This window comes from Oreochromis aureus, linkage group 16 (assembly GCF_013358895.1).
Source record: "Oreochromis aureus strain Israel breed Guangdong linkage group 16, ZZ_aureus, whole genome shotgun sequence".
Taxonomy (NCBI): Eukaryota; Metazoa; Chordata; class Actinopteri; order Cichliformes; family Cichlidae; genus Oreochromis; species Oreochromis aureus.
The window spans coordinates 22,799,832-22,826,525 of NC_052957.1; the positions used below are offsets into that span (position 1 = coordinate 22,799,832).

The 26,694-nt window shown below is 38.8% G+C and overlaps 2 protein-coding genes across 15 annotated transcripts in view; one reads left to right on the plus strand and one right to left on the minus strand.

Annotated features, from left to right (window-relative positions):
- Nucleotides 1-56: 56 nt before the first annotated feature.
- On the minus strand, nucleotides 57-15,911 carry scel (sciellin). 3 transcript variants are annotated; one of them, XM_039600228.1, is made up of 27 exons: nucleotides 15,852-15,911; nucleotides 7,900-7,931; nucleotides 6,513-6,579; nucleotides 6,244-6,306; nucleotides 6,038-6,109; nucleotides 5,912-5,944; nucleotides 5,767-5,802; nucleotides 5,637-5,672; nucleotides 5,498-5,542; nucleotides 5,338-5,409; nucleotides 5,192-5,260; nucleotides 4,344-4,418; nucleotides 4,189-4,257; nucleotides 4,045-4,101; nucleotides 3,613-3,669; nucleotides 3,216-3,269; nucleotides 3,082-3,123; nucleotides 2,919-2,987; nucleotides 2,784-2,834; nucleotides 2,646-2,696; nucleotides 2,368-2,430; nucleotides 2,212-2,265; nucleotides 2,045-2,107; nucleotides 1,869-1,943; nucleotides 941-1,049; nucleotides 580-682; nucleotides 57-435 (listed from the first exon to the last, which is right to left on the minus strand). In XM_039600228.1, the coding sequence occupies exons 2-27, from the start codon at nucleotides 7,916-7,918 to the stop codon at nucleotides 419-421; spliced, it is 1,521 nt and encodes a 506-aa protein (XP_039456162.1). In that variant the 5' UTR covers nucleotides 7,919-7,931; nucleotides 15,852-15,911; the 3' UTR covers nucleotides 57-418. The 3 variants fall into 3 exon arrangements, with proteins under 3 accessions (XP_039456162.1, XP_031590462.1, XP_031590461.1); XM_031734602.2 differs by lacking the exon at nucleotides 15,852-15,911 and adding an exon at nucleotides 9,243-9,335 and having other exon boundaries at nucleotides 2,784-2,831; XM_031734601.2 differs by lacking the exon at nucleotides 15,852-15,911 and adding an exon at nucleotides 9,243-9,335.
- Nucleotides 14,085-26,694, plus strand: part of mycbp2 (MYC binding protein 2) — a 62,097-nt gene continuing 49,487 nt past the window's right edge. For 10 of the 12 annotated variants that reach the window (XM_031734500.2, XM_039600221.1, XM_031734502.2 and 7 more), the window contains exons 1-4: nucleotides 14,085-14,914; nucleotides 16,943-17,018; nucleotides 25,031-25,246; nucleotides 26,368-26,521. In XM_031734500.2, the coding sequence (XP_031590360.2) occupies nucleotides 14,643-14,914; nucleotides 16,943-17,018; nucleotides 25,031-25,246; nucleotides 26,368-26,521 (718 nt within the window). In that variant the 5' untranslated portion in view covers nucleotides 14,085-14,642. The remainder of the gene's footprint in view (nucleotides 14,915-16,942; nucleotides 17,019-25,030; nucleotides 25,247-26,367; nucleotides 26,522-26,694) is intronic. The other 2 variants (XM_031734508.2, XM_039600227.1) reach the window with 2 other exon arrangements.

The following is a 26,694-nucleotide window of genomic DNA, read 5'->3' on the forward strand; positions in this document are numbered from 1 at the left end:
GTACATTTGACATTTGTTTTATAAGCAAGGAAGAAAATGACTACGGAAGACTTAAAAGAAGTTGAATATTTTTTATTTTATTAGATAAAGACACTTTATAGCTTTTATTGCACAAAGAAAAAGCCCCCGGCCCTCAATATTGCAATGTTTCATATTAGAAAGAAGAGTTTCCCTACAAAATGCAACCCAAAGACAATAAGAGCTGATATGTTGTATAGAGGTAGACATAGAAACACCAATATCAAGGCAACACAGCTACTATATATTTTATTATATACTGCATTCACGTTATTAAAATGTAACTGTCATTTCACAGAACACCCAGATAAAGATTTGTCAGCTCATTGTAATGCAAGTCCAGGAGATCCCATGACACCCAAAGCTGATAATCAATAATCCATGAAGTATTTTTGGAGCATCAGCGCCGCCATTTTTCTGTGGGGGAAGGATATGCAATTTGAACTAAAACATTTTGAAATTAAAACAAATACAGGAATACATACGGTACAAATATTTAGTCATTAGAGCTTTACATTTAGGAAAATGAAGAAATACAAATAAATGTACACTTTTACTTACCTTTGGTGACCTCAAAGCAGTTCTCACAGTGTACCATGCGCTTGTAAATCCACAAGCTGTCCCCAGCTTTCAGATTACCCAGAGTAATGTTACACACCTCACACTGCCAAAACACAGATGCTCACATGAGGAAACAGAATCCTGAGACACACACCTGGCTCCAAGTGGTCAAATAGTTTTGGGGTGTTTTTTGTGTTCTTTTACTTGCAATTAACAATGCTTATGAAAGTGAAAATTATGTGACAGATGCTATAGTCATATACATATATATATATACACACACATATACATAGGTGTTTTTCAACCACTGCTTGTTGTTGACCAAAAAAGGAAAGTCCCATCTTAAAATTATTTTGCTCACTTTAAAGCAGGAAGCATGGCATTTCATATTCATGTCATCCAGGACCATCTTGGCATCACCAGTGAAGGGCTTGCGGCAGATTGTGCACAGGTCTTTCTCCAGCACTGTCCTGTGTGGGACAAAAATTTATGAAGAGTTTACATCAGAGTTAAAGAATAGTGACGTATGTATGTGTTCTTTATTTAATTCTATTCATTTTGACTCAGTTTTGTTTATATAACACCCAATCACACCAACAGTCACTTCAATGCACCTTATACTGTGAGGTTGGTGACAGTGGGAAGGAAGAACTCCCTTTAAACAGGAAGAAAACTCTGGCAGAACCAAGCTCAGGGAGGACAACAGGACAAAAGACACATTGTGGGAGCATGACTTTGGAAATGGTCTTTTAAAAACGTATCAGCCAATGATCCTTAATCGATTTAAGTTGAAACAGTTTCTGGGGTGGCAGTGTTGAGTTACCACTACTTTAGTGATGTCAAAAATCACATAAGCGGTTCCCACTGAATTTTTTTTATAGGTAGTCCATAGTCCAAAAGACTGTAGTGAACCTTTGGTTTTGCTGTCAATGTCAAGTTTACCATCTTTATTTTCAGCAAACTATAATACCAACAATTTGATGGATTGGTACAACAAAAAAAAAAATACTGCAAAAATAAATGGTTCCCCTAGTTCTACCTCAAACAGCTGCCTTGAAAGCTGAACCCCCTACAGTTTTGGTTTTTAACCAAACTCGTGGTCTTTAGGTTTACTTTGCGTAGCAGGATATTAAGCAAATATCTGCACATCAGCACATTAGCGCTATGCTCAAAGCAACGCTGTGCACAAGTATAGCTTCAAAGAGCTTCTAGATCACAGTCAGTCTACACACTGTTTTCCACACAGGTGTTTTCCGTGTCTGTAAAGGCTATTGCTGCCCAGTTCCTACCTTTCAGGAGCGGCATACGAACTCTTCACAGAGGACTTTGAGTAGATTGGATCTGACAGAATATCATCTGATCTGCTGTGAGAGTTAATGAGAGAGTGTTTTTTTACTAACTCATATAATGTTTGTGCCCCAGTGTTAAGCGTCGGATTAGTTTGTTCAGAAAAATCATGTAATACCTGCGGCTCCTGTATGATGTAGAAGTGTAGACAGAGGGACTTGTGATACTGGTGTACTCATAACTGTAAAAAACAAAAAACCCCAAAATGGCCCAGAGACCAGACATGAAGTTAGAATATGTTTAGTGCGTATTGTTTATAATGTCTGTGTTTGCTTTGCTTCATACCTGGAGTCTGGTCTGGAGTAAGTGTAAGTGTTACGGTTGCTGTTATAGTCATCACTGAGTATGAAAAACAGAACAAATTAGGAATAATAGAAAGAGTATAGCCACATTGCACTATATTTGTATAACAAAAGGGTGAGAGGTGGTGATAATAATTACCTGGTAGTTATGGTGTAGGAGGTGGTGCGAGTGGAGGGTATATCACTTGAGTATGAACTGTAGCTGTGCATAAAGAGGCAAAGGAATTAGTTTCATAAGGTGGAGCAACAGACGTTTGCTTTGTACTTTGTACTCAGTATTCACGTTCAGCCAGATGTAGCTAATATTATTATGATTTAAAAAATTAGCGTCAATCAGGTTTACAAGAAAAGAAATTCTAAACGGGAACATCAGGTTTTAGAGATCTGGATCAATGAAAAGTGTATCTGTTAGTTTACCTGGAGAGGCTGCGGGTAGAGGATGGTGACATCAGAGAGGGGCTTTCTCCTCTAAATAACAACAAGATAAATGAAAAAGATCAATTTGAAAATTTACACGTTTTTGGTCATTTTTGGTCATTCATTTCTACTGCTTACCCTCTGCTGCTCTCCACAGTGACCGTCTCTGTCTTTTTGATGCTTGAGCTGCTAAAATGACAAAATGTGAGGTTTCATCCACCATAATGGTGAAATTGTTTTGTTAATGACTAAATGTTCACTGAGACGTCTCACCTGATTGAGGGAGAGGAATCAGATCTGATGGAACTGGGCAGCAGGGTGTCATACAGTTGATCCTCAGCTCTGCAATCACAACAATTTAAATATAGTCATTAATACTGTATGTGCAATTCTTATTTTTTAGGTTTAGCTGAGGTTTATACAAGGTTTATCTTACTTAAAGGAAGTCTTTGTGGGGGTTGTAGTTTTGAAAACCTCACTGAAAAAGCAAAAAGAACACCAAAAATTTTACTTGACTGTCAGGTATTTAAACTGGTGCCACTGTGCATGTATTGTGCTGCAGTAACTTACTCATCATAGCTGCTTTTCACTGTCACAGTCTTAGTAGTGGACACAAGTGATTTGCTGTAATGAAGCCAATATCAGGGATTACATAATGATCAGTAATGTATGATTATAGTGTCAAATTAAAAAGCATCAATTAACTTATTTTAAATGATCTCAATACACCATTTATAAAAAGTATACCTTTAATATGTAACATTTAAGGTATAACACAGTGTGGCGCGCATTGTGTGCTTTTCAGCAACTCTACTTTCTGTTATGAATATATGTAATCAGACTCATTGCTCTCCACTGAAAGTGACATCATTAAATTCAATAACAATTGCAACAATTTATTATATTATTATTACAGTCTGTATAAAGGCAAAATGGAGGCACTCTTAATGAAAGAGTGGTGCATTACCTGTCATCATCCTTGATTGAACTGGGAATGAGTGTATCATAGAGTTGGTCTTGAGCACTGCAACAGACATAAGTTAGATACATTGTTAATCATTTTTAATCACTTGTTGCTACGTCGAGCTTTGGAAGCTCCCTAAGCTTTAATTTAAAAAAAGCTTTAAGTTTAATAAAAGTCATTTACAGTCATGACATCAGCAAACTTAGTCATGTGAGGAATATTTAGACTCCTGAACATTTACTGCAAATTTACTGCATGCAAAACACACTACTCATATTCACTCACACTGCTCTGTCAGATGTGTTGTGTCTAATTTTTATTTTTAAATGGTTCTTTGATCAGCTATGCTTTGTTAAACACTAAAGCAGACTAATACACAGGTCTGTGGGACAACTACATTGTGACAGCCTCCCCCTGCATTAGAATGATACTCACTTTGTGTCTGTGCTGCTTTTCACTGTCACAGTCTTAGTTGTGGAGATAGTTGTTTTGCTGCAAAGAGAAAAACCCATCTTACTGAGTATATAATTACTGAAAGCCTGGTGTCATGATCAATATAATCTAAGTTCTGGGCTTCACCTGTCTTTGGGTGACAGATCATCCTGGATGGATGAGCGGAGGTTCAAGTTGGAAAGTTTGTCCTCCGTACTGCACAGAAATATAAAATATAAATCTGAAAATGCAGGTGACATATGGATTAATATTCTACACTAACTGAATGATCTGTGTCTTACTCTTTGGTGGTGGTAACAGTTGTCTCCGTCACTTTGGGTGTCGTTAAGGTAGGTGAGTAGGGTTGGTATTCTTGCCTGTTTGGAAAGATGGGGAAAAACTCAGCCCCTCATGTAGTATGATGTGCTTATATGTTGGGCCTATTAAGAAACTCTAAATATATATCTAAGTGCTGCAATTTTTATTAGGCTTTTAAAATACTAGGTTAGCTTGTAAAACAAGGGGCATTGTGAACTATTATATCTGTAGTGATAGTAATAAGTATATTACAGTATACTACTAAATCTTACTTTTAAAATTTTTTAGTTATGCACATATACAGTGAAAATAATTTTTTCACAGGATTGTATAATCTATGAAAAACTAATTATACCCTTTAGGTTTTCATTAAATTTAAGAGGGTAAGTTGCAGTAAGGAACTGATAATTAAATACACTTAATTGATCAGTCAACCTGACTGACATGATGTTGCAGGATATAAGAAGAGCTGTGCTTACACGACTGTCCACAAACCTCAGTGAGCGACTAACGACTCGTGAGGGCAAAAAGTAAATGTGCTCCCTTTGCAGAAATGCTGCCAATGTCTCCTCTGAGTCGGATATTACTATTTCACCGATGATTGATTTCTTTGCATAAAAACAAAAGTTAAATGTTGTACTTAGTTTCAGTGGAGCTCTTTTTTAACTAATCTATGTACACCAGGGTAGCCTAACCTGTAATCATTAAAACTGTTGTTAGCAATGTTACTACATACTTGTTAGTTGCTGATGAGTGATGATGCTACAGTTTCTCATACTGAAGTAAATAATTAAAGTATTACTTCTACTATAAATTACTAGATTATTTTTACCCTTTGCTGGAAGTCCTGACCCGCTCAGAGAATGTCCCAGAGTTGATTGGAGTTTTAGTCACAGGAGACCTATAAAGGCAAATAAATGTCAATAATATGATGCGGATTACATGTGTAGTAATGTGACTTGATGGGGTGTTCCCTACTTGACGCTTTGGGTGGTGGTAATGGAGGTCTCAGTGGTTGATCCATCCTTGGTGACTGTGGTTGTTTTGGTGCTGAAAAAAGAGAGACGCGAAACCCATTTACTAAATGTGTCATTGTAATGTGTCAGTTTGCTGGTGTGTTCATGCATTCCTTGTGTACCTTGTCTTTGGATACTCTGTCACAGTAGTCTTGGTTGTGGTGGTGCTGCAGGGACATGCAAAATACAAAATCACACATTATATTAATTGCTTCTCTGTTGATTTTTGCATTACGTGTATTAAACTGGAGCTTTACGTACATGGTGGGCGAATCTGCCTTCACAGATGAATATGTACTGCAACAAAGAGGCGGATCATTCAGGTGATTTCCTATCCAAAAATTCTAGAAATACTAAATGCTGTGCTATTAGTTGTTTCATGAAAACGTACCTTTTAGTGTAGGTGGTCTTAGTGGAAGGAAGAGGGCTGCAAAAAGAAAAGAACTCTTATTTAACCTAATGTCTTGACTTGCACAAATTAATAATAATAAAACTGTGATAAAACTGTGAGTGTAATAAAAGAAAACTGTACTAACCTGGTCTTCACGTCGTTCTGGTTTGCACCGAACCTTCGGTGAGAGAAATTGCACATTATTGTTCCTGTTATGATCCATTTATATGGCTTTTATTTAAATATATCACATATGTAACAGAAATGGTACCTCTTGCTGAGCGCTTGCACAGATGTAGATGTGCTGGTTGTTTTGGTGGGTTTTTCTTCTTCAGGCTCTGAGCTGTAAGAAATGCATAAAAATTTATAGGAAAAAAATGAATGATTCTTTTCTTAACTTGAAGCCAGTCATCACAAAACATATTTGTTTTCCTTCGTTTGTCTGCAAATTAAGGTGAGTTTAAATGTTTGTTTTACCTCGCAAGATTTTCATTGGATTTGTATCGGCCTAGAACACTTCTGGCAAAGTTTGGATCTCGGCTGTAGTAGAAAAAAAAAATCCCCAAACTTATTTATACAGAGATGACTCAATGCTGTGACTCGCAAGAGGAATGTGAGAAGGCCTTCTTTAAGGTTGAAAGAAAGCTGAGCTTTGACCCAAAAGTCACACCCAACAATTCTGCCATTCCCTAAATGCATGTGTGCGTAAGTATCTGTGTTTTAACTTTTATCTTTGTTGTACTTACTCAACAATTTCATCCTCATCATCTGGTTTTCTGATCCAGCTGTTGTCTTTTAGAAGAGAAGTCTTGCCTGGTAATACAGGTCAGAAAAAATTTAAACATTTATCATTCATGTACTTAATTAAGTAACACACTCTTTTAAGTACTTAAATGTTTATACCTGCTTAACATAATACAATAGAGCCAATGAAGAACTCCGGCAAATAATATGAGGAAGGTATTTTATAAAGTTTTCTAATCATGTCTTGAAACGAGGGTTCTAAGTTTGTTTGTATGTTTCCCGATGTTTTGTTGATTATATCTCAGCTGTGTTCTCTGTATGTGTTTAGTCTGTTCTTTGAGTTTCTTGTGGCGTGGCTGTAGCTCAGGTAGCAGAGCAGGTCAGCCACTAACCTGGGATCGAACTCGGTGGTTCGATCCCAGGCTGCTCCAGTCTGCATGCCAAATATCCTTGGGCAAGATACTAACCCCATGTTGCTCTCCGATGCGTCCGTCGGAGTGTGAATGTGTATGAATGTTAGATAATTAGCACTTAGCTTAGAAGAAGTGCTTGTGTGATTGGGTGTGATTGGGTGAATGAATTAGTTGTATAAGCGCTTTGAGTGCTCAGACAGAGTAGAAAAGCACTATATAGGAACCAGTCCATTTACCATTTTAGATTTCTAGCTCTTATCTTTTGCCATTTTCTCCTTGGGTTCCTCAGTTGTTAACTTTTATATTATAACCTTGAATCTTTTAGTTCTTAGCTTTTGAGCTTGCATTTTGTTCAGTTTGCTGTAGTGTTCTGAATACTTTCTTTTAGCATTTTAGGACTCGTCTGTGCCACTGCACAATGCAACAACTGCACATTGCTGTATTCAAGCTGTAGTTTCTTTCACTGTGCTGTATTTAAAAAAAAAAAATAAATTAATTAACATATAGCTTGTATGGGGCCAACATGAATACTGGGCTTGTGAATTTGTAAGTATTTTAACTCTTAGATTAAATAAACTACTCTGTTTTTAAAATGTCTTTATTAAAATTTTGTGATTCAATTTTTTGTATTCATTTATATCACTATTAATATATAGAATGATATATCTTTATATATTATTAATATACTATATATCTTTCAGTCTATTTTGCTGTTTTTCCCCATTGTTTTTATTTAACAAATTCTTTTTAGCTTACATACTCATTTTGACTACAAGCAATAATCTAACCTATTTCAATGAGTGCAATAATAAAGGGAAACAAATATGGTTTAGCTTTATATCATTAACATAATTAATATGCAGCAGAGTCATGTAACTACTGGAATCTTTCAGTCTTGCATCTGCTATTTAAAAAAATCCACATTGCTTAGAATTTGGTTCATAAAATTTTTTTTCTTTGATAGTTCTCAACTTACCAGTTTTGAAAGCGCTCATTTTGGAATTTCACCTGTAAGTATGACACAACAAGAAAATGGATCACATAATAGAAAAAAAGACCCCAGCTCATTAGCCACAGGGTGGCACTCTAGGCTAAAACCTTTCATGTGCCATTGGTATTCTCTATGCTCCATAATGAAGTGAACCAGAAATCACAGTTTTCTGCCATCTGTATACTTATCATCAGCACACATATGCACTTCATGGACTGGATTTATGAGCTTGCCTTGTTGGGTTTGGCGTCTGTAGTAAATCAAAAGTTGTGTTTAACCCCAGACTCAAAAAAATTAAGCCTAAACTGGTTAGTCTTGATTTGTACCCACATTTGGGACACACCCACCCACAACACACCTTCTCCAAGCACGCCTTTGTCAGCAAAACCATGAGCTTTTTAAAGGCGTGACAGGCCACAGGCTATTGATGATAAAGATTGCGGCCTTTCATCTGCACCCTCCACGATGAACATACATCATAAACCTCGAGGTAGACTTACAGCCTCGACAGAAGTTATAATTGTAAATGGCATATTGAACTAATGAGTGCTTTTTCTCATTTTTTTATGTATTACTGGATATTTAATTATCTGATAGACAAAAAATATATATTACACAGTAAAACAGACTGGTTCATCATCTAGTTTGTAAAAGATGATTTACATGTTTTCAGATAATATCATAAAACAGATCAAATCTCTCATCCAGCCAGTGGTTTATCAGATCTGATCTGTACACTAAAAAAAATGTTTATGCCCAAAATGCTGACTTTAGGTAATTTGATTACATGTAAAACTTCCATGTCATTTTTAGTTACACAAGTACAACTTACCGTAAAATGTTACATTTAATGGAATCCGATCAAATGAATTTCACTTGATTTTATACATTCAGCTTTTACCAAGCATATTCTCCTTGATTATGATTAATTTTTTGAATGAATAAACATTTTGATTTAATCACTTTCAATCGCATTTTACTCAAAATAATTTCTTCATCGTTATTTAGGGTGATTTTTTTGAGCGTACACCTGCAAATCAGTCTGTTCTGACTCCTCTTTGTATCTGTAAGGTATGCATTATGCATTATTCCCTCAAAAGAAGTGCAATCTGACATGAACACTACAATGATATCATTACATAACCTGACATACAGTGTGTTCTCTGATTTATTTTCCTTTATGCCTCAGTGCAAAACACCACCTCAAAAAACTCGTCTCATATACAATCTCAATTTATCATGTGTATTTTTAATACATCATTACACACAGTTTCAGCTAAAATAAAAGACTGATAAAAGATTCCCACACAGAGAGAAAGGGTACATACCTCCACAGAAACCTCTTTGACTTGATGGAAAACTCTCACTTCAGCTCAGGTCTCAACACCTGTCTGTCACGCTACACAATCACACCCTTGTCATTCCTTCTGCTTTAAACCTTAAGGGAGTGGAGATTCAAGGCCACCCACGGGCGTGGCTTTACGGAAGAATCAGAGAATAGGCTTTCTCTCTCTGTCGTTCTCATTCTACATGCTTCTATCGCCGTCATCAATGTTTCCTAATTGCTTGTTTACCAAGAAACATGGAACTGGGTGGAGTGCTGAAAGACTTGCAGCTCAACTTGAGTGATGAGGAAGCAAACCTGCGACGCGGGTGTGGGATTCTCTCTGTCCTAATCCTACTACATGCTTGAACTTGCATAAATATATTTTTAACACTAGAAAGTAATCTTGGGATACAATGTAAATAGAAGATAGAAATATAAAGCGTGCACACACAACAGTCACTTCATTAGGTACACTTCTAACCAAATGTATCCAGTCTGGTAGCTCTGCTATAAATTCCACCTATTAGGAATTCTCTGGATTTTTGTTGATGTTGACAGTAAGGTGATAATTCTATTGGGGTCATGAGGCTAAGAGTGTACTCGGCTGCCTGTGATTTTAAATGTAAATGCTCTCTGCGGTGGTGTTTTTGTTACATTCAGCTTTGCAGGTAGACTAAATGAAGTGGCCTGTGGGTGTATTTGAATACTTTTGGAGGCTTTTTAGCATTTAGTACGACAGTCGAGAGTAAAGCTTGGAGACAGACAGCAAATGGCATGCTGCCTATTCAAACCTGAGCCTTTGCAATAGCCCTACAGCTTAGCGTAGGGAGCTCAACCAGAACCCTGGTTTTTATATTTAATGTAGATTTCTGAAGGAGTTGCCAAAGGTACCAGTTATGCCAGTTATGTCCTTATCAGTAGCAAAAGCTGTAAAACCTACAAAGGTACAGTTAAAAGTTCAAAACTGGTGCCTTCCTTCATTGGATTGGGGTCTCCCCTTAGGTCTTATGTTTGAACCTCTGGGTGGATTACCTCGCTATATAACCATGTATCAACATCCCCTTGACTTTATAGCACTTTGGATGGGAGTGGATAATTTATACCTGTATAATAATAAAAATACTTGTTATCTAACATCACCGAGGTCCAATAAAATTTCATAACAACTCAAACTCAGACCTTATGCCTTTGATGTCTGGTCGCAAAGCAGCTTGGCTACTGATGACTGATTAGGTGTTTCTGCTGCCTTAAACATTTAGACTTTGAACGAGATTTCTTCTGATATCGCGTGTAGTTCAGCTGATTAAATAATGTCTCCTGCCAGCCAAACCGACATACCTGACTTGCTCAGTGACAGACTTGGGAGGTCTCAGACCGATGCTTAAGAATGTCAAGTGACAGTCAGACTTGAAGCACGAATGTCGCACTGTCTGTGTGTGAGCTTGATTATTGGGAGTGCCGTCTTTTGAATGGTCATAGGTATGAAAGGTGCATAACATCAATGGGTGTGACAACACAATACTGATAGGTGAAATCCTCCTAGTCACAGCGACAGTACGAGAAGAATGCAGGCTTTCCAGCCCTGCATTAAAGGTTAAAGCAGGCTGAAGCAAAGATTTTAAAAGATACAATTTTGAAGGAAATACCCTCTCAGCTATGATTATGATTTGTCTTTAACTAGCTGAACTTGTCTGTATATTAATGAGCAGCTTGAGAAGCCTTAGATTCATTTCCTTAGAGTTCGAGATTCCTCTGCTCTCTTTACAGACTTTACAACATTTAAGTAAAAGATCAACACTGGGTGGCGCTAGGGCTATAATGATAGAAATTATTTTCCAGGTTGCTTAGCTACGTGGAAATATATAAATGTAAGACAAGTTGCTCAAGGCAAAACATGTCCTTAAGAGTTTACTGTTAGTGAGTCAGAAGAAAAGAATAAATATAACCTGTGCTATCAAGATGACTGAAAGAGTTAGTTGTAAATATGAACTGTCAATACCAAACAGATAAATGCAGAAGCTACTTTCAGCTGCCCCTTTAGTCACAAAGGGTCACCCCAGCAGGTATAGCTCCCTGTATTTGATTTGGAAGCTGGTGCCCCCACAAAAAACAATTTAGCTGCCTGACAAAGAGCTCAAGTTTTCCTTTATAGTATGGTGCTGTAACATGCAACAACTGCACTATTTAGAAGAAATACAATTGGAAAAAATCATATAATAATGCAGTGAATGCATTTCACTCTAATCCGAGCAATCTGAACATAAGAGGTTTGAGTCAACATCAGCACTTTCATTCAAGCATGAATGAGGCACATCGATGTGTGCGAGGAACCAATTAATTTCCTCTCCAGTCATGTAGAGAAACACATTAGGAGTCATTAGCTGCCATTAGAAACACAGTCCTACTGGGTTTTAGATCGTTAATATTCTCAATGAATGAAAAGAAACAAAATACGATAGATGCTTGAAAAAGATTACCCACGTTTGAAACTAATTGCTTGAACTTTAAACACCACATTTCATCTCCCAGGATGAATGAAGGCTGACATAGTTCTATCCATATAGTTGATTTTGTCAAGGCACATTATGTCAGGTCAATACTGATGATGCTGAGACACTATGATATTAAGAGATCAGGGTTATAACCTAAAACGTAAAACCTAACAACCTACTTAGACTCTAATAGTAGCCTCATCTCCTGTGTGTGTGTGTGTGTGTGTGTGTGTGTGTGTGTTTGTGTGTTTGTGTGTGTGTCTGAGGGGGCTGGATATCATCTCTGTCAGCTCTGCTCATGTTTGTGTCCTATATGGACTTCCACTCTGCCCAGGCATCCCTGCCCCTCCTCCCTCTATTTACTGTAACTGGCCAGAGCTGAGAAAACCAGGGGTTAATAAGGGAGCAGCCTCTGGATGCGACTGCATCTTCAATACCGAATCGTGCTCTTTTCATAACCTGCCACGTAGAGACCATTACAACTGCTATGATGCACTTGAAGAGAGCTGCTTTTCACTTCTAATATTTCACATGACAGCTGTGAGAGCACAATTCTTCAGGTTTTGTCATGGGAGATGCATGCTTGCACTCTGACACTGATAATCTCTGAACGCTTTCTCGGTTGCTATGAGAAGAGACAGCAGACCTACCTCTCTCTTGTCATTGGGCCATTGCAATGCTGTGCAGCCAATAAAGCACCACTAGGGCCTGTGTACCCCTTTGTCATTCTTTCTCCCTCTCTGTCGCCAAATAAATGCAAACATCCCTCCACATGCACAGACATTTAAAAGGATGCAGCCAAGCATGTTTGAAACATGACCTGCTAATTGCATCATCCGTTGCTATATCACACACTAAAGTATAAGCACCTGTTTCCTTGTAAACCTTATACTGCAGTAGGGTGTTTTTTTGGCCTTTGCTTCTATTTTGATGTTACCCAACACAGTGTTTCTCCTTTTTTTTTTATTATCTCTCTCTCCCTGCAGCTCCGCAGCTCCCCCTGCACCCTTGTGTCACCCTTTAAAATATCGCCATCACCATCGCAATCTGGGTAATGCATAGCTGACGCACTTCGGTAGTGTGCAGCTTTACTCTGAGGCAGTAATGAGAAGCTAAAACAATCACACTCAGTGAACAATCCCCCCACAGCAGCACGGTGAAGATCAATTAACAGGGACGGCAGATCGATAACTGCAGTCCTGGTGCCAGCTAATGCCGGGCTCACACTGTGCGATTTTTGACCCATTTTGAGCCGATTTTTGAGTCGTGCGACCGTTTTGGCAATCGGCCCGAGTTTGTCCTTCATCGTGCGTCGTGCATCGTGTAGTGTACGTGGGGTAACGAGAAGCGATTAACACCTCACGACCAGCTCCCGATCATCAATCGCTTGGTCGGGAGGATTTCAAACCTGTTTGAAATCCTCGCGACCGTCGTGAGGGTGTCACTGCAGCTTCTCACACTGCGCACGCGCAAACACAAATGTCAGCGAAAAAGACGGCGCAGCACGGCAGTGTACCGTGTGATCTGGACACAAGCGATGGAGGCACAACTTGTAGAACTTTGGAAAGCTCTCCCGAGCCTTTTCGATGTGGCCTCACAAAATTATCACGACCACAACAACCGTGAAAATAGTTGGATCTACACTGCTGCTCAATCACAGCTGCCTGATCAATGTTTTTCATAAAGTTGATGGTGGTGGTGTGCGTGTCTGTGTGAGTGAAAGACAGAGAGGGAGAGCGAGCGGCAGAATTTCTGTTATAACCTTCATTTTATGAACGCACAGTTTGAGCACTCAGGTCGCATCAGAGCATCGGGCCGTATAGTGTGAGACCCTGCATCGTGACCTATGAACTTCTAACCCCTGCGAGTCAATCGTACAGTTTGAGCAGGAGCTGAATCGCGCGACTGAAAAAATCGCACAGTGTGAGCCCGGCATAAGGAGAAGTTCAAGAAGGTAGATCAAAGGGCAGGGTTCACAGCTACACAGGGTTCACTGTGTAAATGGAGCAATGCTAAACGGAATAGTACAGCAAGCAAAAAAAAAAAAAAAAAAAAAAAAAATCAAAACAGTTTTAAAAATATGCAACTCTGTTTTTAAAGGTCACTCTTATTGCGGACAACGATTCCAAGAGCAATCCATCTGTGCATGTGTGTGTGCCAATTTTAGATCAACCTGGGAGGGGCCCTTGGTGTATTGACTTCTACAATTTAAATGTCCACAATCCAACTGTGCACAGTGTTCAAAAAATAGCCCTGCGGGTTTGCCTTTGATCTATGAGGCCGTCCTTAGCCTCGACGATTATTTCTCTGATGTAATAAAAAAGAAAGAAAGAAAAGTGAACTACGCATTTGCAGCGATTGTGTACACAGAGAGGTAATTGATCAGCTAAATCAATGATAGCATCGCTCGGTTCAGACGTATGAAAATATCCCGGCATGCTGGCGACGCAAGGCTCGGCCAGGGAGGGGAGGGATGATGGAGCTAAGATGGCAGCCCAACTGAGGGTGCTGCCTCTCCGGGGTCAAGAGATATTCAAGAAACGAAGCAAAAAACGAAACTCGACAATGCGATTTTTCTAAATGAATGCTTTCGTTTCTGCTTTTTCGCGAGAAATTTCAGTTATGGTTTGAGAGGATCGTCATTGGAGTCGAGCACCGTGTTGACGCTGCGGCCGGATCGCAAGACTACACTGGTTTTTTAGCTGCACCACCAGATTGGCTACAATTTGCGCTTCTAACCACTGAGGACCGTGGATGCTCGTTGTGGTTTTTTCGCAGCTCGTAGCCGACAAATGATGTGACATGTGGCGGATACATCGACACGTGGATTGCGCCTGATGGCTAGAGATTATCTGGCTGTGATATCTTTTGTGTAATATATACATATATATGCATTGTTCTGCAAAACGATGATGTGTGCTGCTGCGGCAGCGGCCGCCGGTGGTGGGATTCTGCCCTCCTTATCGCCGTCGATGGGGCTGGGTGTCAGGGTCATTTCTGGAGCAGGAGCCGACCTCTCCACCGTCGGTTCGGGGATGGGTTCTTGCCCGACACCCGGAGTCCAGTCGGATTGTCGGACTCGGTACCAGCTTTTACTCTCAGGACGAGCCCTGGCGGAGAGATACAGACGGATTTATACCACCGCCATCAACGATAAAGAGCAAGGGATAAATCAAGGAAGGTGAGCGGATAAAATGAAATCAAAAATATCACGGAGGCTGGGCTGTCATTTGTAGGGCTAACTAGGCTAACGAAGCTAAGAGTAACCCTTGCTCAGCGGTGCGTCAGTCAATACCAATGAGCTAACTTCCACGCATATTTCTTATTATATATGGTTTTGGTTGCATCTCATTCTTTGTCACACAAGCGCATGTTTTAACTACGGGTAGTATGTCAGGAACTCCATAATTTGTTTGCGGGGTTAGCTTGCTAGGTAGCAATTTTGACTTCGACTTCCTTAGCTTATGGGAGCCATCTAAGCTAACGTTACGTTAGTTCACCCTGATGCGAGGGCTTTGCACTCCCGGTGCAAACTGCTTCGGCTATGAACTGACACACTGCAACTAAAATGCAAGGTTTTTCTACTCGAGACATGTCCACTCGAGAAAAACCTCTCCGTGGGGTGGATTCGCGTCCAAAACGAGCTAGCCGGCTAGCTGTCATGGGAGTAGTTTGTGATGTTTTGAGTGAGGTGCGATCCGGCTAAATGCAAACATGCGCCCCACTTGTGTAATATGTTTGTTTATTTATGTATTTATTTATTAAGCCGTCACTTTACTTCATTGTCACCCATTATTACCGGTTAAGTAGTGGTGTTGTGTGTCTAATTAGGCCCAACGGCGTCATTGTGAGCTAGCTATTCGGAGCATCCGACCTTTCACCAGGTTACCTTAACTTAAACCGGTTAAAGGGGGAGGAAAAAATTCACGAGGCTGACTTTGGCTTGTTGTCTATTAAAAATAAACAAACAAACAAATAAACAAACAAACACAAAACATTAACTGCTTATTGCTACTGTGCACACACTTGTTTGAAACGTGAGCCGTGTTTGGGTGAGGATGTGTAGGGAAGTGGCTGAACTCATTTGCTGTTCTAGCATAAGCGGGTAATACACTTACGTCATTCTAGTCAGTCAGATTGTAGACTGAGTAGCTGGATCATCGCTGCATCCTCCCCTCACAAATCCAATTGCTGTTTTCAGTGTGTACAATGGTTGCTTTAACCAAGGGCCAACATAATGCTGAACGCTACTCTGTTTTTATAAACAAATGCTGAATTAATTGGTGTATTTGAAGGAGCAGGCAGAAGAAAATCGTCAGTCTGTCTAGTTGGTTGCTCATGTCCTTTTCAACTAACATCTGCCACTAATTTGCTTATTTAAAAACTCATAGGCATGCTCAGTTGGCCTGTTTTGGAAGCTCTTTGGAGAAAGTTGGTAAAAAGGAGTATCTGGATCAGTCTTGATTGAGACCTGCTATTATGCTATTTGTATGGTGCTGGAAAGCAATATTCAGCTATGCTATTTAGTTTAAAAAAAAAAATAGGACACTTAAAACTTGTAAATCTTTTATAATGCTTTTTCTTGTAGTGAGTAACTGTGGTTACTAATTTTAGTGGTGTTTCTATTTCTAGCTTCGTATTACATCTTATTGACAGGTGGATTTGTAAGAGAGACTGGCCACAAAAAGCCATTGCAAAACAGATTTAAGTGACAGCTCAAAGGCATCAAAGGGGAATTTCTGCAGAAACAAACTAGTGCCTATTTTGGGAAGGTTTGATATGAGAGGCAACAGTGAATGTGAATTTCCTGACGCACTTATGGCGGTTAAGCAAGGTGAACTGCGCTTATAGATCTCCGCTTTGCTCGCTCTGCAGAGTGAAACAAAAATGAAATCGACACAGCTGTGTGGGACGTTAGAAAGAATAGAAGATTTTGACATTGAAATAGTTTGAAACCTTGCATGAAGAAGAAATGTTTACCTTCCCTCATGTCTGAAGTGTTCCTATGTGCTGTCTCTTTAAGTACAATTTTGACCTTTGCTTTAAAAATAAAGTGATCCAGTTGTGCCCATTTCATTTTTACACTTTCACCTTTGGATGATAGCTTGAGCAAGCTTTCTACATGGTTTGAGTGTTGACAAGAAGTCCAGCGTTTTTGCTAAAAGAGAGCACAGTTTTGCAAAACTAACTGATCACTGTTTGCTTCCAGGGGAAAGAAGGCATTGAGTAAGAAGAAACTTAAAAGGCGACAGAAGGTCAAGTCAAAAGTCAAATCAAGAACAAAGGTAAGAGATGCTTTAATGTCTAAAAGCTGTTAGGCAATATTAAACTTTGACTTGGACTACCTTTGCTGTATTTGTAAATCCTTATTAAACATTGCTACTACTTTATAAAAAGTAGTAGCAATATTCTAGTAGGAAATAATCACTCATAACCCTCTCAGTCCTCCTTAAAATAAAGCTTAATTGTATACTTTATGTACTTAAATTTCTCTCCTCGTGTAAATGAAAACATCAGTTTTATTTTGTAACTGTCACGTTTGCAAATGCGTTGATTTGTCTTTTGTAGCTGGCTTGACTGTATTGAACGAATTGAACAGATTAAGGATGAGATTAAAGGCGAGATTAGCTCCTCTGTTGTCTGGAGGGTATTTGGCGCAAATGTTGTTTTCGTTAAGTCTGGGTCGGTCGGGTGCCAGTAAGCCCGTCCGCACAAGAAGCTGCATGGTGGATAGGCAGAATGAGAGACACATGGGAGTGGCTCTGACTTGTGCATGATGGCCTGTTGCCGAGCAACCTAATGTGTTCCACATCTCCACGGCAACAGTTGCCTGCTTCAGTCTCCTCCTTCCAAAGAGGGATCCCAGCCTGCATCAGAGGATGCTGTTGTTTCTCTTTCAGGTGGAGACCTCGCAGGGTCCTAAGATTTATAGGTTTTAACCTTGGACTGCTCATCTTTTTTTTGTACTACAAAACCATGAGTACCTGCAGTCTGCCTTTGATGCTGTTCAGTCCCAGTCAACTCGACTTAAATTGGTGTTAAATGCAGACAAATCTCAGTTTATGCTGTGATCAAATGGCAAAGAGTTGAGAGCTATCTTCACCCCCCTCACAGATACGTGGCCTGGTTCTCATGTATCTGTTTCCATAGATGTATAAAAACAGTTGTTTGAGCTGCTGTGGGAGAATGAAAGTCATTTAAAGGGCTTGTTCTGCTTCTCAAGGAGATGGTCTTAAAATGAGTTCAAGTTAAATGGTTTTTTTTGTTTTTTTTCTTCCCTTGACCTTTTATTGCATATAAACTGCATTCTGTTTGTTTGCTGCCCTCTTGGCCAGGTCACTCCTTTAAAAAAAGAAAAAAAAAAAGAAAGAAGGTGTGAAACTCAGTGAGACCTTCACGTGTAAATAAAGGCTCTAATAACAAAATCTGCAATAAGCACAGTCACCTTTGATTATAATGTCTCATGTTATTTTTTTATTTTTTCTCGTGATTGATAGCTTGGTCTCCTTTCATGATTTCCCGTATTTGTATTTATTTGTTAGACTGTTTTTAAAATTAGTTTTTGAGCATCCTACAGGCATAAGCAACAGAGATTAACACGATAATAGCAGAAGAGAAAAGAGGCTTTACTCTGACTTCTTTTGTCATCTTTCTCCTCAAATGTTCCAGACAAGCAATCTAGCGTGGAGTGGCCGAGTCAGCTCAGGGTGAATTGCTCACAACGCTATAAGATATTCTGTGTGGTAGGCAAGGCTGGCTGGCAGGGAGGCATAAAAACGTGGGCTGTTACTCTGGCAGTCGTGCTCTATTTGTATGTGTTGTGCTCACTCTTGCTCTTTCACGCCTCTGACACTCGTGTAGTCAGACAAGAGTGTGGTTTGAAAGCATTTTTCTCCCCCCTCCCTGTCTGCTTCTGTGCTTACAAACGTGAAAGTAGAGTGAGCATAAAGCCAGAGCATAAACACTTATCATCCTAATGAAGAGGATGATGTAATGTCTTGTGTACAATGAAATGTGTTTTCTGTGCCATTTAGAAAAAACTGTCATTATAATACCAACATAATGGTGCAAAGTAATACATTCAAAAGAATACTGTCAAACTTGTATAATAATGTCTTTAAAATCTATTAAAGACAAACACAGGCAGTGAGCATGAGACATTTCATTCAGTGGATTTAGTAGATGTGAGGGCTTTCTAAATTAGTCATGCTATGGGAGCCTAACGTGATGCTGTCTTTGTACACTGGGAACTCCCCTACCTGTGTCACACACCACAGGTGATGTGTTGTTCTTGCAGCAGTTCTTTTTTGTGTGTGTAATTAATACTTTAATGTATTCAAAGAAAGGAATGCCTAAAACATCACATCTAAATAGTATATCCTAAGGTTATATTCATATACAACTATTCTGCACTTGCAAGTTACAGTTTGGAAATTTCCATAAAGAGCACATTTCCACTTCACAATATTCAGACTGTTGCATCTGCAAACAATTTCCAGCTTTTTCAGGTGGTTTGTGAAATAATGCAAGTGCTGGGGAAGGTTAGGCATCTAAAACCTGGATTTAATTCATTAAAAAATTAATAAATTAATAAATGTGAAGGAAATAAAGTCTGGGGACTGTTGAGAGTTAATGTGTTTGTTCCAGTCCTCAATTGCATGTACTTTAGTTGCTGCACTAAATAAATGTGACCACTTCCTGTATTTGAACTTATTTTTTACATTGTAGCTGTATGAATGTTTTAGACTAAACTGTACATGATTGACTAACTGTCGTGCAGAGGACAGTATACATGGGAAATGTGAAATAATTTTGGCGAATAACATGGCAAATGTAATCAATAGCGTCTCTATTTCTGCACGCTTTTCAGCAAACGAAGAAGAAATAAATACTTTATGCATTTTAATGTGCTGTGGTATCAAAATGGAAAAGAAGTGCTCAAATGTCACCAGTAGGGCTGGGCCATATTATTTGGGTTAATACTGGTTAAAAACAAAGTAGGTTATAAGATGCTATCAGATCAAAGTAATAATTCCCTAGGCAGGATGACAACACAAGCCCAGACATGTCTGAGAATGAGAGCAGTGCATCAACCTCAAGTGACAATTTAGTGCCTAAAAAGAGGAAGGTATGCCCTTCAACAAAGCACAGTATTTTGCCAAATATCCAATAAAGCTTTTGTAGCTAAAGGTGAAAACAACAAACTTGTTTGACCACTTAAGTCAAAAACACAAGGTTCAGTATATCCAGGCTCTGAAGGGACGTAATGGGGAGATGCTAGAACTGGTGATTGACCTAAAAGTAAACTAGTGACTCAATCAAGTGTTGCTGGAGCGCTCCTGTCAAAAGGAAGAGCAAACGTGGATGGAAACTACTGACATGGTTGTGTGGTGGAAAAGGAGGGCTTCAGCAATTAAAAGCTGGAACCGAGGAAAAACCAGGTGGAAAATATTTTTCAATTTCAGTTTTAATATGTGACAGTATTGTGCAGCTCTTGAATGGTTACAAGGATATGCCACTTAAGTCATGGCTAAAATAAACTGTTAAGATGTTATCTTACTACTTTTGTGCCTACATTACATTTGACTTATTCTGTGACACTGCATATAATGCTGTGTCACTACTATTTCTCTGTAATGCTGCTGGCACCTTGCAGCAGTAGATTCACATTTTGAATGAGATACTCTGTCATCAATGACAGCAGCTCATTGGAAAAGAATGCTGGAAGATGCCCTTCATTTCATTTGGACTGATAAATGCTACTGCCCTGCAAGCTTCAGTAATCGATAAAATGTTGTCCAGTATTTTCTATATCATCATCATAAATATAATTATAGCAAAGTTCCTTAAATATCATTATTGAATTTTGAGGCTGTTTCCCATCAGCGATCTGTTTATTACAAAAAAGTCTATATCAATCTTAATCACAGATTCTTGTAGAAAGTCTATTTAGAGATTTCCTGTTTGACTTCCCCAGAAATTAACAAAAGCAATTCTGCAAATACATAATATCTAAAGAAGTTAATTTTATTCTTTTTTTTGTTTTACAGTTACATATATTCCCCCCCCCTTTTTTTTTTTTTTTTTTTAAATAATGTAGGCTGAAGTGTCAGAGTCAGTTGTTCCACTTGATTTCCATTTCCTTATTTTTAGGCCATTGTATTATTGTTGGAGATTCTTTATTCAGTCACTTCTTGCTCATTTCCTTCTTTGGGGAATATGCTGACAAAACTAAATACCTCAAAAATCAAAGATGCTCTTTGAGCTGATGATTCATCTTATTTATGATACTATGTGGAACCAATAAGAAGAAACTGCAGGTCAAAGCCAGAAAACGTGATGACAATGATCAGCAACTATAGCACCACACATTTTTCAGCAGTGACCATGTTCAAGTATATTGCTCTGTGGAGCTGTGAAAAACTGTAATTACTTGAGGAGAACACTCCTCATAGATCCTGAGCTTGAGGTGGTAGACTGTGTGTTTTGCATACATTCAGCTAGCTTTCTTCTGCGAGGTCTGTATTTGCTACTTTTTCTCACCTCAATTTAACATGTGAAGTGGAGCCACCTCTGTCTAATTATAAAGTTAGTGCAGTCGTAGAGAGTTGATATTTCTTTTGTTAATGCTTTCTGCTTACTCTGCATTTTTATTCATGTGCAAATAGTGAGATTAAGTGGTTTCTTCTGTTGTTCTTAGAATTGGGCCTTAAATAGGCCAGTTTATAATTTGTCCATACAATTTTAATGGTTTGTACCAGATTTTCACCAAGAGAGTCCAGTAGTCCAGGTAGATGCTTTATACATGGTTCTGTGACTGAAATGTAACATGTGCACTTAAAAGCCACAAACATAGCAGAGGGCGACAAGGTAATGGGCTACAGAATAACCATCGATAAACATTTTGTCTATTCTATGCTTGAGTCTGAGTAAAGAGGTACGTGGTCTCTCTGAACATTCAGTTATTACTGGATGATGTTTTTTTTTTTTTTTTTTTAATATCTGTTCAACTCCGTTAGCATGGGAGTGGAGACCAGCAGGCCCTCTGTGAAAGCCTCTCCTCTGGAAGATGGTGCTTTTATTCTTGTTTTCCTTATTTATTTATTTTTCCATAAAGCCAGCAAGCAAAAATGTGAGGCTGTCCTTAAGTGCAGTCAAGGGTTGTGTACCAACCTTTTCAAAGCTTTTAGAAGGCCATTAAATCATCACTGAATAGAAACAGAAGAAACTTAATTGAGGAGTGTGTTTGGGTCATGGGTAGTTGTGGTTTGAAAGTTAGAAGAAAAATACAAAACATAAGCAGCATGGTGAGTTTTGCATGCTTGACTCTGCAGTTGCTTATGATCACATGTTTTAATGGTGTCACTTTTGATTATGTTTCTGGGTATTTGACAAGTTTAAATTGGGAACGGTCAGCACAGAGAAACCTGTCACATGCAGTTTGAACTTTCATCGTGAGGAGGACCATGTTTCAGGCTCTAACAAACAAACAGAACAAATGTAGCGTAACATTTCTGAAATCGCTGATTGCACATGAGACATTTCACCCTAATCACAAATGTAAATCACTGGCAAGTAGGCTTGGATGTCTAGCAGACAGAGGTGATCTGTCAAAAGACCAGGGATGTAGTATAAAACCTGATTAATGGGTTAGCAAGGTATGCTGAACTTCACGTCAGAGTTTTCATTGTTGGAAGTAGCTGAAGAGGGCTCTCACTTAATCTGGCTAGATCACCATGGTAACTGATGGTGGGCACATAACCTGGTTTAAAATTCACAGCTTATTTTATTTTTTTATTTTATTTTTTCTGTCTTTCTGATCAAATGCTACATCAAAGGCCACTTTTTAGCACGCACAGATTCTTGAGTTAAAAAGCTCGAGTTAAAACAGACAGTTGGTAGCCTGACTGGTGTTTTATGTTCGACCTTGTTTTAGAGTACATCTGTTAGGAAATTCATGATGCTATGGACTAAAAGTCAGGATATCTTGTCTTCAACTTTATCTTTCATGTGTGGTCCATGACTTCTTGTTGCTCAGTAAAGGGTTGGTTGCAGTAGCTTAGGACTGCTAATGTATTGGGAACATATATGGAAATTCTACACCACTCTCCATGATGGTGCTCTCCACACTGCTCTCTCAAATGGCATGAAATGATGAGTAATGCTTCTGAAAAATTTAATTTATCATTATACTGCTGCGGCTCTTGTAGTGATGGTGTAAAAAGCTATTTTGGTGAAGCGTGCTGCATGTGAACCCACAATATCGAGTTTGGCTGCTACTCCAAATGTCTCACAGCCTAGTGCTGTCATAGAGATGAGATGCAGAAGTAACAGTTAAAGCAATTGTAGTAGCTTTTATTTAATTTTCATGTAGATGGAGACATTGGCATGCCTATAGCGGTCAAAACGTATTGTTTTGATCATATAAATCATTTTAATTCACATTTTGTTTCTTCTTCTTTTTTCTGTATTTATGAACATTTCTAATGTAACAAACAGTAGGAATGAATTTATGTTGTAATTTAAGTACCTCTTTGCACTTCAGATTTTGGTTTATCTAGCATAAACTCCAAATCTTTTAATTACATTTAATCCGATGACCATCTAGTCTAATAACGTCTTCATGCTTATTAATATAGGGTTGAAGCTTGAACTGTTTGGAAGCAAGACACAAACAAATTGTGTAAATATTAATCAAACAATAAATGTCTTGGTATCCAATTCTTGTAGAGATGGGCCAAAAATGCTGAGCTTCCTACATTAAGCCCTCAGCTTCAGCTTGCAGGATTTTGATGTACCTTACCATTCGGTTTTATCTCCTCAGAAATCATATTTTCCTTGCTTCATGGGTTGTTACAGTCTTCTGTGTTCTAAAAGGCTTTAAGTGCTCTGTGCAGACAATGTGCTCCTTTGTAAATACTGCACAGTCACTTGGTCACAAGAGGCTAGGTAGGAGAGCAGGAGACATTAGTGTTAGATGAGGGCTGGAGGCTGATTTGAGCTGAAAATGAATGACCTTTCTTCCCAAATAGATGACATCACCCTCTGTGACTGTGATGCCAAAAACGCAACACTGGGAGAGAGGGACAATCGATTCTCTAGAGGTTGCCTCAGGACTGTAGTTAAAAATGCTTTGCTTGGTGGGATGGTGAAAGCTTATCAGTTAGTTTATCAAGTTTCTCTGTGAGCTGTAGTTTCTCCAGTGATTATTTGGATTGGAGTCCTTAAGCTTTGATGTAATGATTAGGATGTAAATTCTCCCTGTTGACTGGTCCAACTGATTTACATCAGTGATGGCTGACTTGATATTACAAACAGCACTTAGTGTAACACCATTAAACAACATGCAAGAAGCACCATCAGCAACACTTCTCTAAAATGTCTTTTTGTTTTCCAATCCCAGTAGGCATGGGTAGAGATTGTAGACTGTTTGTCTGTTCAGTGTTAATAATTGAAACATTTAATTATAATTGTGTAACATAATGAGGATTTTAATTGAAGAATTATCTGCTTTAAATTTCTCACCTCACTGCACAACAGTGATGGTTTACGCTTTTTATTATTTTATTTTTTGTATTGTTTTTAGAAATAACTTGGCCATGCCAGCTTATTTCATTTGTCATCTGTCTCTTGAGTGCCTTTTAAAACTTTAATTTCAACACCTTTTTTGTTGCAAAGACATCCTTAAGCATTTTTCCAGTTTAACTTTTAAGTTCAGCTCGAACTAAATGGACTAAAGGACACGTTTGCGCACTGTTTATGCAGAATATTGTGCAATTAATTTAGCAACAGCGAAAATGCACTTGAGCGGTTCTTGAAATTGGGAAACACTGTACAAAAAGCAAGTGTCCTTAGGAGTCCGAAGCAAAATGAAGAGTTCTTTATTTTCACCGTGTAAATACGGTGTTCAGCAGAAGTCTTACACTCCAGATTTATTTTGGTTACATAATTTTGTTTCAACTTGAATGTAACAGAAAACATCTGCACAGAGTCCCTGAGGTGTAGATTTAGGGAGATTTTCTCTGAGGGATTCTTACCTCATTTGTTGTGGTCAGTAGGCAATGTGCTTTAGAAGTGGGGAGGGTATCGTCAGTGGGCCAAATTAAATTCCTTCTAAGGTAACTGAGTCATGAGGTACACAAAGGAGGAATGGATTACCTACTTGTCCATGTACAGCAGTTATTTTACTGTACCAAAGTGTATTGAATTTTACTATAAATATTGATGTTACAGTTTATAAATGTGGTTTATAATGAGGAGTTTCTAACCGACCCTCCTCGCTCTTGTTTCCTCACAGGCCGAGAGTCTAGATGGAGCCCTCTGCGTGCCAGACATCAAGCTACACAGCAACCCTTCTGCATTCAATGTCTACTGCAACGTGCGGCACTGTGTGCTGGACTGGCAGCAAAGAGAGGCCTCCCTGGCGCTGGCCTCCAGGAGCTCGGTACAGAGCGGCGACTCAGACAGCGAGGAGGAGGAGGAGTACCGCGAACCAGCCGTGAAGCTGCCAAAGGTATAAGCAGGGAAGAGCAATATCAGCTGCTTATGTTGTTGTTAGCTGCACTTCCTACTAAAGCGAGCCAGCGTATTATTTTGATGGATCTGTGAGATCCTTTAGGGCTTATCGTTTTTATTGTCATAATTGAGGTTTGTGTTACCAGGGATTTCAAACAACCCCCAGCCCAAATCCTGTGAGGCTTCCCCAACTATGTCCTTTTCTCCATGTGCCTGTTAGAAAAATAAATTCACTCTGTGCCCCTGCTGTTGCTCGGCTGACATTTACATCTGCATGACAAAAAATTTTGTTCAATTAAAATACTTGCATCTTATGAATACTGAGTGCTGCTGCTCCCTCGTTCACAGCATTTTTGGATTTGACAGATTTTTTAAAAAATTATTTTTATTTATTTTTAAAACCCAGATGCCCATCATGATGCAGTCCTCTCAGGGATTTGTCTCCTACTGGTCCCAATCTAGATATCTTTCACACTTTGTTTCACACTCCATTGTTTAAAAATAATCCTGACAAATCAGTGTTGTTAAGATAAATGTTGTTTTATCCTCATTGATACCTATTAAATGATTGGTATTGATGATATATTTGGGGATTTGGTCTTTAATTTCAGCTCATTAACAGTGGCTAACAAACACTGATCGTAAACCTCAATGAAGTGTCAGCTACAAAAATCTTGAAAGTCTTGAAATTTTCCATTATTTTTTTTTGTGCTGTGCCATTTGAATCCTCCTGTACATTTAAAAAAAAATCGATTATACTATATTCGTTACACTGATTTTAAGCTTTCACAAAACAAGTTCTTCAATGAGACAAGAAAGGACATTTGAATCATTATGTGATTCACTAACAAGCAATTCTGAGAGGGGAATGCTGAATGCCTTCCACTCTTCTCCACATAGCCAAGTAGGTCTGTCATTATACAAAATCTAAGTCCTTCGTAGTCCTCTGCATGCTGTGGGGCCCTGACCGGATGTAGTGGCATTGACTGTAAAACATCCACTTCAAACCTTTAGGGCATGCTTATCTGTTTATTGTAAAATATTTAAAAGAAAGCGATTTAACTTGGAGTGCGTTGTTGCTTAGCGCATAGAAACGGTGTTCCTTTGGTGTGTCTGCAGATCATTGGCATCGGCCTGTGTGGGGTTTTTGAGCTGATAAAAGAGACTCGGTTCTCTCACCCTCTGCTGTGCCTGCGTAGCCTACAGGCCTTGCTGGACATGCTACAGGGACAACAGCCTGAGGGCTTCCAGACTGAGCCACCTGATGTGTTAGGTAAAGCAGTATGTGTACTAAAGCATTCCAGTGTAATTAGCCTATTGTATTTGAAGTATGAAATGCTTATTTTTATGTTGAATCTGCCAAATATATAATGTTCGTTATTACTTTGTTCAGCCATCTTTAGATATTACACTTGTATTGTTTTCTCAAAAGGCCAACCTTCCAAC